This window comes from Triticum urartu, chromosome 4A (assembly GCF_056163025.1).
Source record: "Triticum urartu cultivar PI428250 chromosome 4A, HENAU_Tu73, whole genome shotgun sequence".
NCBI classification, from domain to species: domain Eukaryota; kingdom Viridiplantae; phylum Streptophyta; class Magnoliopsida; order Poales; family Poaceae; genus Triticum; species Triticum urartu.
Window position 1 is genome coordinate 65,621,793 of NC_141876.1, and position 12,480 is coordinate 65,634,272.

Here is a 12,480-nt window from a genome sequence, read left to right on the forward strand (position 1 = left end):
AACAAGTTTTTGAAATAGTTCAAAATGGAACAGTCAAAGAAAGAGTTCTTGCCTGTGTTACAAGGTGTGAAATTGAGTAAGACTCAAAGCCCGACCACGGCAGAAGATAGAGAGAGAATGAAAGTCATTCCCTATGCCTCAAACATAGGTTCTATAAAGTATGCCATGCTGTGTACCAGACCTATTGTATACCCTACCCTGAGTTTGGCAAGGGAGTACAATAGTGATCTAGGAGTAGATCACTGGACATTGGTCGAAATTATCCTTAGTCGAATAAGGATATGTTTCTCGATTATGGAGGTGACAAAAGGTTCGTCGTAAAGGGTTACGTCGATGCAAGTTTTGACACTGATCCAGATGACTCAAAATCTCAATCTGGATACATATTTAAAGTGGGAGCAATTAGCTAGAGTAGCTCCGTGCAGAGCATTGTTGACATAGAAATTTGCAAATACTTACGGATCTGAATGTGGCAGACCCGTTGACTAAACTTCTCTCACAAGCAAAACATGATCACACCTCAGTACTCTTTGGGTGTTAATCACATAGCGATGTGAACTAGATTATTGACTCTAGTAAACCCTTTGGGTGTTGGTCACATGTCGATGTGAACTATGGGTGTTAATCACATGGTGATGTGAACTATTGATGTTAAATCACATGGCGATGTGAACTAGATTATTGACTCTAGTGCAAGTGGGAGACTAAAGGAAATATGCCCTAGAGGCAATAATAAAGTTATTATTTATTTCCTTATATCATGATAAATTTTTATTATTCATGCTAGAATTGTATTAACCGGAAACATAATACATGTGTGAATACATAGAAAAACAGAGTGTCACTAGTATGCCTCTACTTGACTATCTCGTTGATCAAAGATGGTTATGTTTCCTAAGCCATAGACATGAGTTGTCATTTGATTAACGGGATCACATCAGTAAGAGAATGATGTGATTGACTTGACCCATTCCGTTAGCATAGCACTTGATCGTTTAGTATGTTGCTATTGCTTTCTTCATGACTTATACATGTTCCTATGACTATGAGATTATGCAACTCCCGTTTACGAGAGAAACACTTTGTGTGCCACCAAACGTCACAACGTAACTGGGTGATTATAAAGGTGCTCTACAGGTGTCTCCGAAGGTACTTGTTGGGTTGGCGTATTTCGAGATTAGGATTTGTCACTCCGATTGTCGGAGAGGTATCTCTGGGCCCTCTCGGTAATGCACATCACTTAAGCCTTGCAACTAATGAGTTAGTTGCAGGATGATGTATTACGGAACGAGTAAAGAGACTTGCCGGTAATGAGATTGAACTAGGTATTGAGATACCGATGATCGAATCTCGGGCAAGTAACATACCGATGACAAAGGGAACAACGTATGTTGTTATGCGGTCTGACCGATAAAGATCTTCCTAGAATATGTGGGAGGCAATATGAGCATCCAGGTTCCGCTATTGGTTATTGACCGGAGACGTGTCTCGGTCATGTCTACATTGTTCTCGAACCCGTAGGGTCCGCACGCTTAAGGTTTCGATGACAGTTATATTATGAGTTTATGAGTTTTGATGTACCGAAGGAGTTCGGAGTCCCGGATGAGATCGGGGACATGGCGAGGAGTCTCGAAATGGTCGAGACGTAAAGATCGATATATTGGACGACTATATTCGGACATCGGAAAGGTTCCGAGTGATTCGGATATTTTTCGGAGTACAGGAGAGTTACGGAAATTCGCCGGGGAGTATATGGGCCTTATTGGGCTTTAGGGGAAAGAGAGAAGAGAGGTTGGGCGCCCCCCCAAGGCCTAGTCCGAATTGGACTAGGGGGAGGGGCTGCGCCCCCTCCCTCCTTCTCTTCTCCCTTCCCTTGCCTTGACTCCTACTCCTACTACTTGGAAGGGGCGAAATCCTACTCCCGCCATAGGGGCCGGCCCTCTCCCCCCTCCTCCACTTCTTTATATACGTGGCCAGGGGGCACCCCATAGACACAACAGTTAATCTCTTGATTTCTTAGCCGTGTGCGGTGCACCCCTCCACCATAATCCTCGATAATATTGTAGCGGTGCTTAGGCGAAGCCCTGCGACGGTAGAACATCAAGATCATCACCACGCCGTCGTGCTGACGGAACTCTTCTCCGACACTTTGCTGGATCGAAGTCCGGGGATCATCATCGAGTTGAACGTGTGCTAGAACTCGGAGGTGCCGTAGTTTCGGTGCTTGATCGGTCGGGCCGTGAAGACGTACGACTACATCAACCGCGTTGTGCTAACGCTTCCGCTTCCAGTCTACGAGGGTACGTAGACAACACTCTCCCCTCTCGTTGCTATGCATCACCATGATCTTGCGTGTGCGTAGGAATTTTTTTGAAATTACTACGTTCCCCAACAGATTTATCCCACGGCAAGGTCCGACAACACGGACAGTGCGGGCAGCAGTTCTGGCACGGGGGGCGACACCTCCGGTGCGGGTGGTTCGTCAAGCACGGCCGGCAACGGGGAAGAACCGGTCGACATCACGAACAGCGAGGGCATTGATCTCAGTAAGTTATTAGCTCCATTTATGTGTTAGCTTCGGTTTTGCATGCGTACTCGTTAAGGTTGCCATGATAGAGGTTGCATTATTTCACTCTCTCTCTGATGTTTAGGGAGTACATAGTCTGTAGTTAGATGATGATTAGCCTAGTTACTCATGCACAACAAGTGACAAAACGGATGTGAGTATGAAACAGTAGTTCTAAAGTTCAACGGTAAGCAATGAACTAAATACTATGACCATTTGTGTGCAGATCATTTTGGAAACATTGTAAGGAGGACATGGTATTCCGATGACTGCAAGCGCAACATATATTCACAGATTTTGGCGGCAAATGGTAATGGTAGGTTGAAGCGTGGTCTTCCCAAAAGATTGGCACAACTCTTGCATGTTTCGCCGAGGAGTCTTAGGCGCATATGGAATACAGGCCGAACTCTTCATGGAGTCAACTCAGTGATCAACAAGAAGGCAAAAAATTGTGGACGAAAAAGGGTTGAGATAGACACTGCCGTGATGGATGCAATACCTTTGGGTGAAGGACAACTATATCCGAAGAGAAGCGTGAGGAACAAGAACTACATAGAGAAAGTGATGTTCTTGTGCGCCGTTGCGAGACCGAGGTTTGATGCTCCTGGAAATTGCACTTTTGATGGCAAGATAGGTATGTGGGCATTTGTTGAGAAGAAAGCTGCCTTGAAGAAGAGCAAGAACAGAAAACGTGGGACTTTGGAGCTCAAGCCGATTCCAGTTGTGAACAAGGAAGTTAGTCGCACGTTCCTCATCACGAGAGTAATTCCTGCAATAAAGGCAAAGTGGCCTGCTGAGGACCATCATCGTCCCATATATATCCAGCTGGACAATGCCAAAACTCATGTTTCGGTGAATGACAAGGAAGTCTTAGAGGCGGCGCAGGCGGGTGGTTGGGACATTAGGATTGTATGTCAGGCACCTAATTCTCTGGATGAAAACATTTTAGATCTTGGCTACTTTGCGTCTATTCAGGTCATGTTTCACAAAAAGATGCCAAAAAATATCCAGGAAATATTGGATAAAGTGGAGGAATATTTTGTTCAGTATCCTGTTCAACGGATGAATCGGATTTGGCTAAGTCATCAAGCTTGCATGCGTGAGACACTCAGGCTTAAGGGTTCAATTCAATATGTTGTTCCTCACGTTAAGAAAAAGTTGCTCGAGAGGGAAGGCCGTCTACCGATTAGGCTTAAGTGTGAGCCGTCGTATATCTTAGCTGCTGAAGAATTTCTCAGTTCGTAGATGGTGTTGTATCAACGTAACCCTTTTGTAATGGAAACATCTATGCCTTAATGATGCATGTTTTTATCATTCAGATTCAACTTGTTTTGTATACTCCATTGTCACACTTACTCATCGAGCTTAAGCAAGAGTAGCACTGTTCATGAATCATAAGAACAAAAAAGGCAATGAAAGACAAACTAATCACACTCAAACAACACTTGCTAGCAACGTTCATAATCCAACAATGGAATCACACTTCAAACTTGACAAAACAATGATCGAAGACACATGAAAACACCAGACTACTTCTCATCTACTAGTTCAATATCAATGGAATCTGGCACTACCGTATCCGGATCAAATGTATCGGGTACATACTCACCTCGCCGGTTGTAGTTTTTGGAATCAGGAATATGTACCACTTGTTGGGGTGGATACATCTCTGTTACGTCGTCAATGAAGACACCTTCTTCCTCCTCATCGGTATCAAGGTCGTCCTCCTTGTAGACGAGCAGCACCTGTGCATGTTCGGTCTCCTTCTCTACGTGAAGCCACCTTCCTAACGCATTCAGAGATCTCATGCTCCATGTCGGCATCTTCTCCGGCAACTGTACCGTGCCCTCGACGGTGAAGTCTGCAACATGTACGTCGACGGCGCCTAGCTGCTGGTCTTCTGTCTCCGTGTCGGAGTCGACAAGACCGGTGATGAAGTCGAGTCCGTCGTGGCAGACCGCAACTGCGGCTGCCATGTCGCTGCCTGCAGCTCTGCCATCTCCGATGCTTGAAACATAGCTGCGGCCGCTGCTTCCCGCCCAGCGGCCGACGCCGCTTGAAATGTAGCCGCCGCAGCCTGCGGCCAAGCGTCCACCACCGCTTGAAACAGAGTCGTCGTGGCCTGCAACCCAGCGTCCGCCGCTGCTTGAAACCGAGCTACCACCTCCATCCGACTTGCTGCCATCGACACCTGTAGCCCAGCCTCGGCTGCCGCTGCCTCCACCAGCCGTAGGATAAGAAGAAGATGATGGGATGGACGAGGGAGGAAGAAGAAGAGAAGGAGATGAGGAGACGCAAGCAATGAATAGGGAACGGAGGGGAGGTAGGAAGTAGCTAGCGTCTTTATCGCTGCATGCATGCAGGTTTGCTTGTACGGGGAGCCCTCATTAATTTTTGCCTCGTTTTGTGTTGGTGGCCTTGCATTGATGCAATTTGTATTTTTCATTGTGGCCTTATATAAGGGAATGGAGGGAGTACTATACATTATAGAGATAGTAACATTGACTAATAACATATGCATGTTACTAGTCTAAGTTATTTCCCACTATAACCAGCCCGAGGAAGGCTTTTGCAAGTGTATTCCAACTATGCATCTTCAATTCGCTTGCCTTTGCCCACTCGATAGCTTACTCGGATTCTATTGCTATTGTCGTCCTTTCGCACCCAATGACATGGTCGTTCCCCCGGCCGGAACGAGATCATCTGACTTGGAAGAAACTACTGCCGAGGGACGTCGTACACCCAGCGCCGTTGATCTATATCCAACGACACTCGCTACCAGCGCTACTTTCACTGGCATGGACACGAAAACAAGCAGCCCATACGGCCCAGTACGCCCAGAACTCCTCGCTCGCGCATCACTGCAGAAGAAAAAAAAGTTGTTCGGCCGATCTCTGTCGCCTCGCTCCTTCAGGCCCGACGGGGAAGAGCAGCCGCTGCTCCTTTAAGGCGCGACGCTGGCCGGCGGGGAAGAGCAGCCGCTGCTCCTTCAGGGCGCGACGCCTCCTAGCCACGCCTCAGAGCCGCGGAGCAAGCTACATCACCGCCGTCGATCTATCGAGGTCACGAAGCCCGCGCTATCTCCGTCAGGCCGCGACGCGCCTAGGTGTGGAGGGGGCGGAGCAAGCCAGTGCCCGGCGACCCGCCGGAGCAAGCATCGTCGCGCCGTCGAGCTTTCTAGGCGACGAATCCAACGCCGTTGGCTACTCAGGCTCTGGACTTTTGTTAGAAGTTCCCTGCTACTTCAGTTTTAGTTGGACAGAACCAGCAGAGGAAGCAATGGCAGCAGAGACAAAGCCAAAATGCCAATTTGAGATTGTAATTGATGTAAATCAAAAGTAATGTGTAATGAATAGTGTGACTGAATTTAAATTCAGTTTGCAATGTCATTTGAGATTGAAGTTCAGTGAATAGTTTGACTGAAAATTTGTTTGGCTGTTGAGTTCGATTTGACTGAATGTTTCATTTGAGAGTGGAGTTGAGCGGTTCCAGGACTACAAAGACGAACAAGTCAATGCTTGATTTGGCTGTTGAATGTACAATTATCATAAAAAGTGACTGAGGTTGAGCAAAATAGATGCCAAAACATATCTCTGGGAGATATGGCTGGAGATTGAGCATTTTAATTTCTACTTGTACAGAAGTTTGACTTGTACATTACTGAAGCGAATGGCAAAATGTTGTCTAGAACTGAACTTGGACTGAACTCAATGTCAAGTGTTTCCCAGAATTGAACTTGCACACCAATGCCCTCTCATTCATTTGCCCAAAAACAGCAGTACTTCACCATGACCCAATGAAAAGATCATCTGTAATTGGCCCCTGAAAATTAAATAAATAAGAATACCGTATGAGCCAGATTTTGCAATCTCTAGTTGGATCATTCTAAATTTTTAAACTACATGGGCAAGATTATACCATCAGCAACTGAGTGAAGCTAAGGTTCGTCTTGTAACCTTCAGGCACCTATGCATTATCCCTATAAACTCTATCATTTGCAACTTGTGCACCACCACCACCTGCCACTTCCCTGACCTCCTGCATCTTGTTGTGAAAGAACATTGGAGGCTGCAAGAATTAATGGACATAATGATAACACCGAAAGCATCGTATTGTTTATCAACATACCTCTTCACCCAACTGTGATGTAGCTCTGCTTTCTCTTTTTTTCGTAGCCTTGTGCTTCTTATCGAGCCAATTTTTTTCCGTTTTGAACTCTTTGTTTGGACCTCCTTTTTCTTTAGACGTGCATTAGTCAACAAGTCATTTGATGGGTTAGCATCTGTCGGAATTGTACACGGATACCCCAATGTGCTTGCACATGCATTAATTTTTTCTTCAATTTGCTTACCAAGGATGTCAAGTGTGTTGTCTACTAACATGACACATTCCGGAAAGTAGGCTGCTCGATCTGCCAAATTATGAAATTTGTGGGACATATATTTGTAGCTAAGCATGGCATCCATATTCGGATTTAAGACGATATTTCTTCCTTCTTTGTCTTGTACAGTTCCACTTCGTGCTTCCTTTGTCCAGCGCTTTAACACATAATGTGGTGGTAGCGACTTGATATTCATCAAATCGAGAACTTTAAGAGCATGGCCACACAATATCCCAATTCTATCAAATTGCTGGCAGCCGCACACAACTTGTTTCTTCATTCTCCTCCTTTTCCTTCTCTTCTTTTTCCTTCTTTTCATTCATCTCTTGCTTCTTCTGTTTTTTCTTCCCTTTTTTCTTCTCCCCATTTTTCTCTTCATATAGATGTTTGACAGCATTCTGCATAATGTGAAAGGTGCATAAACCATGTCGTGCTTCTGCAAACACGTCCTCAACTGCATTTCCCATTGTAGTATCTTGATCTGTATAGAATGTTCTTGGCCCCTTTCCTTTATGGGCTGTTAGAAAAGCCTCAAGCAACCACTTAAAGGATGCAAATGTTTCATCATACATGAGGGCAGCACCAAAAACTACAGTTTCCTTAAAGTGATTGAATCCGACAAAGACACCAAAGGGCCTACTCTCCTTGTTTGTTCCAAAAGTAGTGTCAAAACTAACAACATCACCAAAATGTGCATAGTCCATGATCATTCTAGCAACAGCCCAGAATATGGTCGGTATTTGTTCTTCATAGTCCATTTGCAATGCATATTGGAATGATGGGTTTTCAGCAATTTTGTCTTGAAAATACTTAAGCATGCTACCCACTTGGCCATATTCCATTTCTCGTTGGCGCTTGGTCCGCAAATGGTTCTTGTGATCACGGAGGGTATAACTAAGATTGAGTGGTCCACCAACTTGGCGACTAGCCAACTCATGTGCGGCTTTTGGCCCATTTCCCGCATCATCTGCTGTTGCAGTTTCAAATGCTTGTAACTCTGAAATTTTTCTTTGTGACACCATTAAGTGTAAGGTTTCTGCTAGGTGTAGTGTGTGGTTGTGTTCCAAAACAGCTCCGACACTTTGAGATTTCCCTTCTTCCGGTCCATTTTAAGCTTCATGTGCACTTCACAATCGGTTCTAGTTTCAGCTCGAGGGCGCTTTGTCAAATGATCCCTTTTGTCTTGTGCTCGCTGACCCTCATTTGCACAAACAAATTTACATGATGTAACCTTGCCTTCGGCTGAACTTCTGTTAGTGTACCTTTTCCTAACCTCAAAGCCTTTCTGCCCACCGTAGCTAAGCCAATATGACCAAGCCTCATCTGAGCTTCTAAATTCCATGCCAACATAAGGTACCAAACTAGGCAATACAACTCTGCAAAGTAAAAACACCACGAGTAAGGGGATTGTAGAAGTATCACTGAATTATCGAGAAACTTGGTAAATCTGAATATATGTGCAGAAATTATGTAATAGTAACACTTAAACTATTGAGAAATGATGTAAATCTGAATATATGCAGACTTGTATATGTGCAGAAATTATGTAATAGAACTATCACTGAACTATTGAGAAATTATGTATATCTGAATATGTGCAGACTTGTATATGTGCAGAAATTACCTATTGGAATCTGAATCCTGGTGGGCTGTGATATTGACGAGCAGAGCAAGGCATCCACCTCCGGGCTCCGGCGATCTCTTTTTCGTCGGCTGGCGCCGTCTGCGTACTCTTCGCGCCTTTTTCTGTCTCCTCGCGCCCTTTTCCCCCTCGCCTGCCTCCCTCGCTTCGTAGTGGGCCGCTCGTTTTGGTGCTGATCTGAGCGAACCAGAGAGCTGCCGTCTGATGGTTGATGGACGGTGCCAAACGAAGGACGTCCCTCTGACTTGGAATCGCCAACGTCAGAGGATCTCGTTCCGTTCCCCCGGTACCATTACTTGGACGAAACGAGAGGGTCGCATGCAAGCACGTCCGACGAGATCAAAAAGTACGTGCCTCGTAATCACCGAACCGGTGCCAGCCTCATTTTTGCCCACTTTTTTTGACCAGACCTCCCGCTTCTCCAAGACGGGCCTACAAGTCTACGACTGGACGACTAGACGTCCGTGTGATACAGTGCCTGCCACAGAGTACTCATATCAGAGTAGCAGAGACGAGGATGACAGGGCCAATCAGGGCATCCTACAGCTACAGGCGTGCGCCGCACACATCCATTTGAGACTCCATCCATTTGGTGCTTCTTCTCCTCCCTCCCTCAGAAGTTCAGGTTCTCTCCCTCCGTCTTCCCCTGCTTGGTTTTCCCTTCCGGCCGGCATTGCGGCAGGTCCTTTGCTTTTGTTTCCTGCTTAGCGTTCTCTCTGCATGTCTTGCATACATGTTCATTTTGCTTCTTTTGTTTCAGTCCTTTTTGCTGTGCTCAACAAGATTCTGCCGCTGCTTAGGTAAAGGAAACTTTCAGGGCTTTCTACAGTGAGAAGCTACAGGTTTTTCACTCGTTAAGTCAGGTAACTTGATGGGCAGTTGCAGAGTAAAATTGTAAATCAAAATTGGTGTAGAGGGCAACAAGATTTGCTTTCACTGGCAGTGCCATCTTTCACGATCTGTGTTTTTCTCCTTACAGGAGATTAATAGACGGCGATATGAGGAACTCCTGTGAGTGCTGCAAGAGATACTGGACCCATTTGCATGGAAAGGTCAAGCGTTTCATCACGCGCATGGATAGACACTCTAGGCATAGCATGGTAAGCTCAGTGCTGGGTGGCCTTGATAACTGAATTGGTAGCAATAAGGCATTTCTGAAACTACAGCTAATATATTTCCGGCAAACTAATATTTTTGCAGGTCATACCAGAGAGATTCGTGAACTATTTCGCGTGGAAGCTGTCAGGAACCATCAAGTTGGAAGCCCCCAATGGCAATGTCTACGATGTTGGAATTACTGAGCGTAGGAACAAAACAGTGCTCCGATCTGGGTGGGAGGCGTTTGTCGACGCCAATCATATTGTAGAAAGTGACTCGTTGATGTTCCGATACCGTGGAAATTGTCGCTTCAAGGTCGTGGTCTTTGATTCTAGTGGTTGTGAGAAAGTGTTTTCCTGTGCTGGCATGCTGACCAATATTAGTGATCAAGAACCAAGCACAAATTCTACGGACATTTCAACCAGTTTCAGTGATGGTAATACTCATTCGTCAGCACGACGACAATCAGATGATTGCCAGAGTGGAAGCTCAGGCCACCGTAGAAAGCGAGCAAAGAAAGATGCAATATCCTCACCTTCGGAGGATTCGTCAGGTTAACTTTACCACTGACTTGTAACTGTTTGATCACATTATATGGTAACTACCATCTTACTGCAGTTACCCTTACTCTCGAAACTATTTTACAGGAGAAGACAGTCCTTATGAGCATGAGTCATCTGAATCCGATGGTCAGACGCTCCCAACGCCTCTTTATGTGTTATCAGGGAAGTGCTATTTAACAGAAGAAGATGACGCCAATATAGTTGAACTTGTCCAGGAAATTCAACCCGAAATGCCTTTGCTCGTGGCTATGATGAGGAAGCCCAGTGTGAAACCATATCCTGATCTGGTAATATTAAGTTAATCATACGAATTCCCCATGAAACATAAGTTAACTGTATGCCTTATAACTAGTTCCATAAATAAGTATTTGTCATTCGTTACTGTTTTGAAGTAAAAATGACCAAAACAGAGAAAGATGCACACTCATTGTAGATTCAGTATACTTGGTGCTTTACATTGGAAATCATGCTATCATGGGGATCTCACTTTTATTACAGTATTAATGCTCATGATTAAAACTAGGATCAGTTTCACATTCTGCACCTTTCTCTGATCAGGTAGTTCCCAAGGATTACGCACTCGCACACTTTCCTCGCAAAAATCAGACTATCAAACTACAACTGCCTGAGCAGAGCAAGAAATGGTACTGCGAGTTCCGTGTCAAATCTGATGGAGGTCATTGCAGTCTTTATGATTGTGGCTTTGTTCGTGACAATCATTTACTGGAGGGAGATCTGTGTGTCTTTCAGCCCATGCCGAATCGTAAGGGTAGAACATTCAAAGTGATTGTCCATCTGTTTCGCAAAGCGACTATCGATCATCCCTCAAGTGAAAATATCTCAAAACGTGGTTTGCCAAGCACAAAGAATGCCCCAACATTGTGTATTAAGGAGGAACCAAATGACGGTATGCTAGTATCACACAATTATTATTTATTACCATGCCAAGAGTTTGTATCTTTTCCGTCTTGATTAATATGAAAACCTTCCAGATGAAGAAACCTTCTCTTCGGGTCATGACGAACATCGGATAAGTAAGAAGTATCTTGATCATGATGGTACAGAACCCTACATGATGGCAATGGGTGCCGAACTAACGGAAGTGCAGAACAAGATAGTTTTGGAGAAAGTTGGAGCCATTGCGTCAGATCTGCCCATTTACGTGGCAGTCATGACCAAGACCAGTGTCCACGTCTCACTAGTAAGTCTAGAAAAAGAGTTTTTTCTCATGTTGAGTTGACAATAATTTCCTTTGCAGAAAAATCAGTCCATATAAACATCTGTAAGGCAATTTGCGTTGCGGCCATGGATGTACAGTAGTAGCATAGCAGAAGCAGCAGTAGTTGTCGCAAATTTTTTTTTGATGCATAGTAGTTTTACCGAATTAGATTACCAAGAGTTATGTTTCAACCACTCATCCTTTGTATCAAGAGAAAAAATTTTAGAGGAAAATCAAGAGAAATTTGGATATCTGTACAACAGTTTTGTTCTATCAACTACTATTCCTCTACAAAATTCCAAGCTTGGCTTTCATGTTATTCTAATATGATCAATATTCTGCGTGTATATTGACAGACCTTTGGCACGGAGTACACTGCCAGGTACCTTCGAACGGGAGGCCGTAACTTGGTGCTTCAGCTGGAGGGGAAGAGCCAAAGATGGCATGGCAAGATGCGCGACAAGAAAGGTGCCCTGAGGATAAGTGGAGGCTGGACTTCTTTTGCGAGTGAGAACGGCCTGCGGGAGCGGGACATCTGCCTCTTCGAACTGATGAAAAACAAGGGGGAACTGAAGCAGAAGATGATGGTCTACATCCTTTCCAGAGAATTGTTTGCTTGAGACATGCCTCGACTCTCTGTGCTGGCATTTTGTATATCCATGGGCTCGTTGGTACTTTTGTGATTTGGAAGTGGAAACGGTGGGCATGGGACCATTCGCTGAGTATGGCCAACTACTGTAGTAATCATCATCATACTTCAGTGGCAGCTTTATTTTGTATCCTGAAGTTTAAACAAGTTAATGGTGATGAAGTTTCTATGAGGAGGAGGCCCTGAGGTTTAAAGAACACGTGATGCCTAGTTTCTTGGTTCACTTGTCTACGTCCCTTGGGTTGATATGGCTAGTATCTAGGGATGTAGTTATCTTGTATAACAACCTGTACTTATCCTCTATAAACCCTAGCGGCAGCCCTAGAGGCGCCCTATATAATGATCACGAGACCACCGTGCTA

General features: G+C 44.9%; 1 protein-coding gene across 1 annotated transcript; it reads left to right on the top strand.

The window, feature by feature from the left end:
- Positions 1-9,201: 9,201 nt before the first annotated feature.
- On the top strand, positions 9,202-12,192 carry LOC125553551 (B3 domain-containing protein Os03g0619600-like). The gene is made up of 8 exons (XM_048717323.2): positions 9,202-9,271; positions 9,350-9,452; positions 9,569-9,689; positions 9,790-10,240; positions 10,335-10,537; positions 10,809-11,157; positions 11,243-11,451; positions 11,826-12,192. The coding sequence occupies exons 3-8, from the start codon at positions 9,588-9,590 to the stop codon at positions 12,087-12,089; spliced, it is 1,578 nt and encodes a 525-aa protein (XP_048573280.1). The 5' UTR covers positions 9,202-9,271; positions 9,350-9,452; positions 9,569-9,587; the 3' UTR covers positions 12,090-12,192.
- The last annotated feature ends 288 nt before the right edge of the window (positions 12,193-12,480 follow it).

Coding starts and splice junctions, on each gene's coding strand:
- LOC125553551 (XM_048717323.2), top strand. CDS start 9,588: ATGAGGAACTCCTGTGAGTGCTGCAAGAGATACTGGACCCATTTGCAT. Junction 10,241..10,334: donor ACCTTCGGAGGATTCGTCAG/GTTAACTTTACC, acceptor ACTATTTTACAG/GAGAAGACAGTCCTTATGAG. Junction 11,452..11,825: donor CCAGTGTCCACGTCTCACTA/GTAAGTCTAGAA, acceptor GTATATTGACAG/ACCTTTGGCACGGAGTACAC.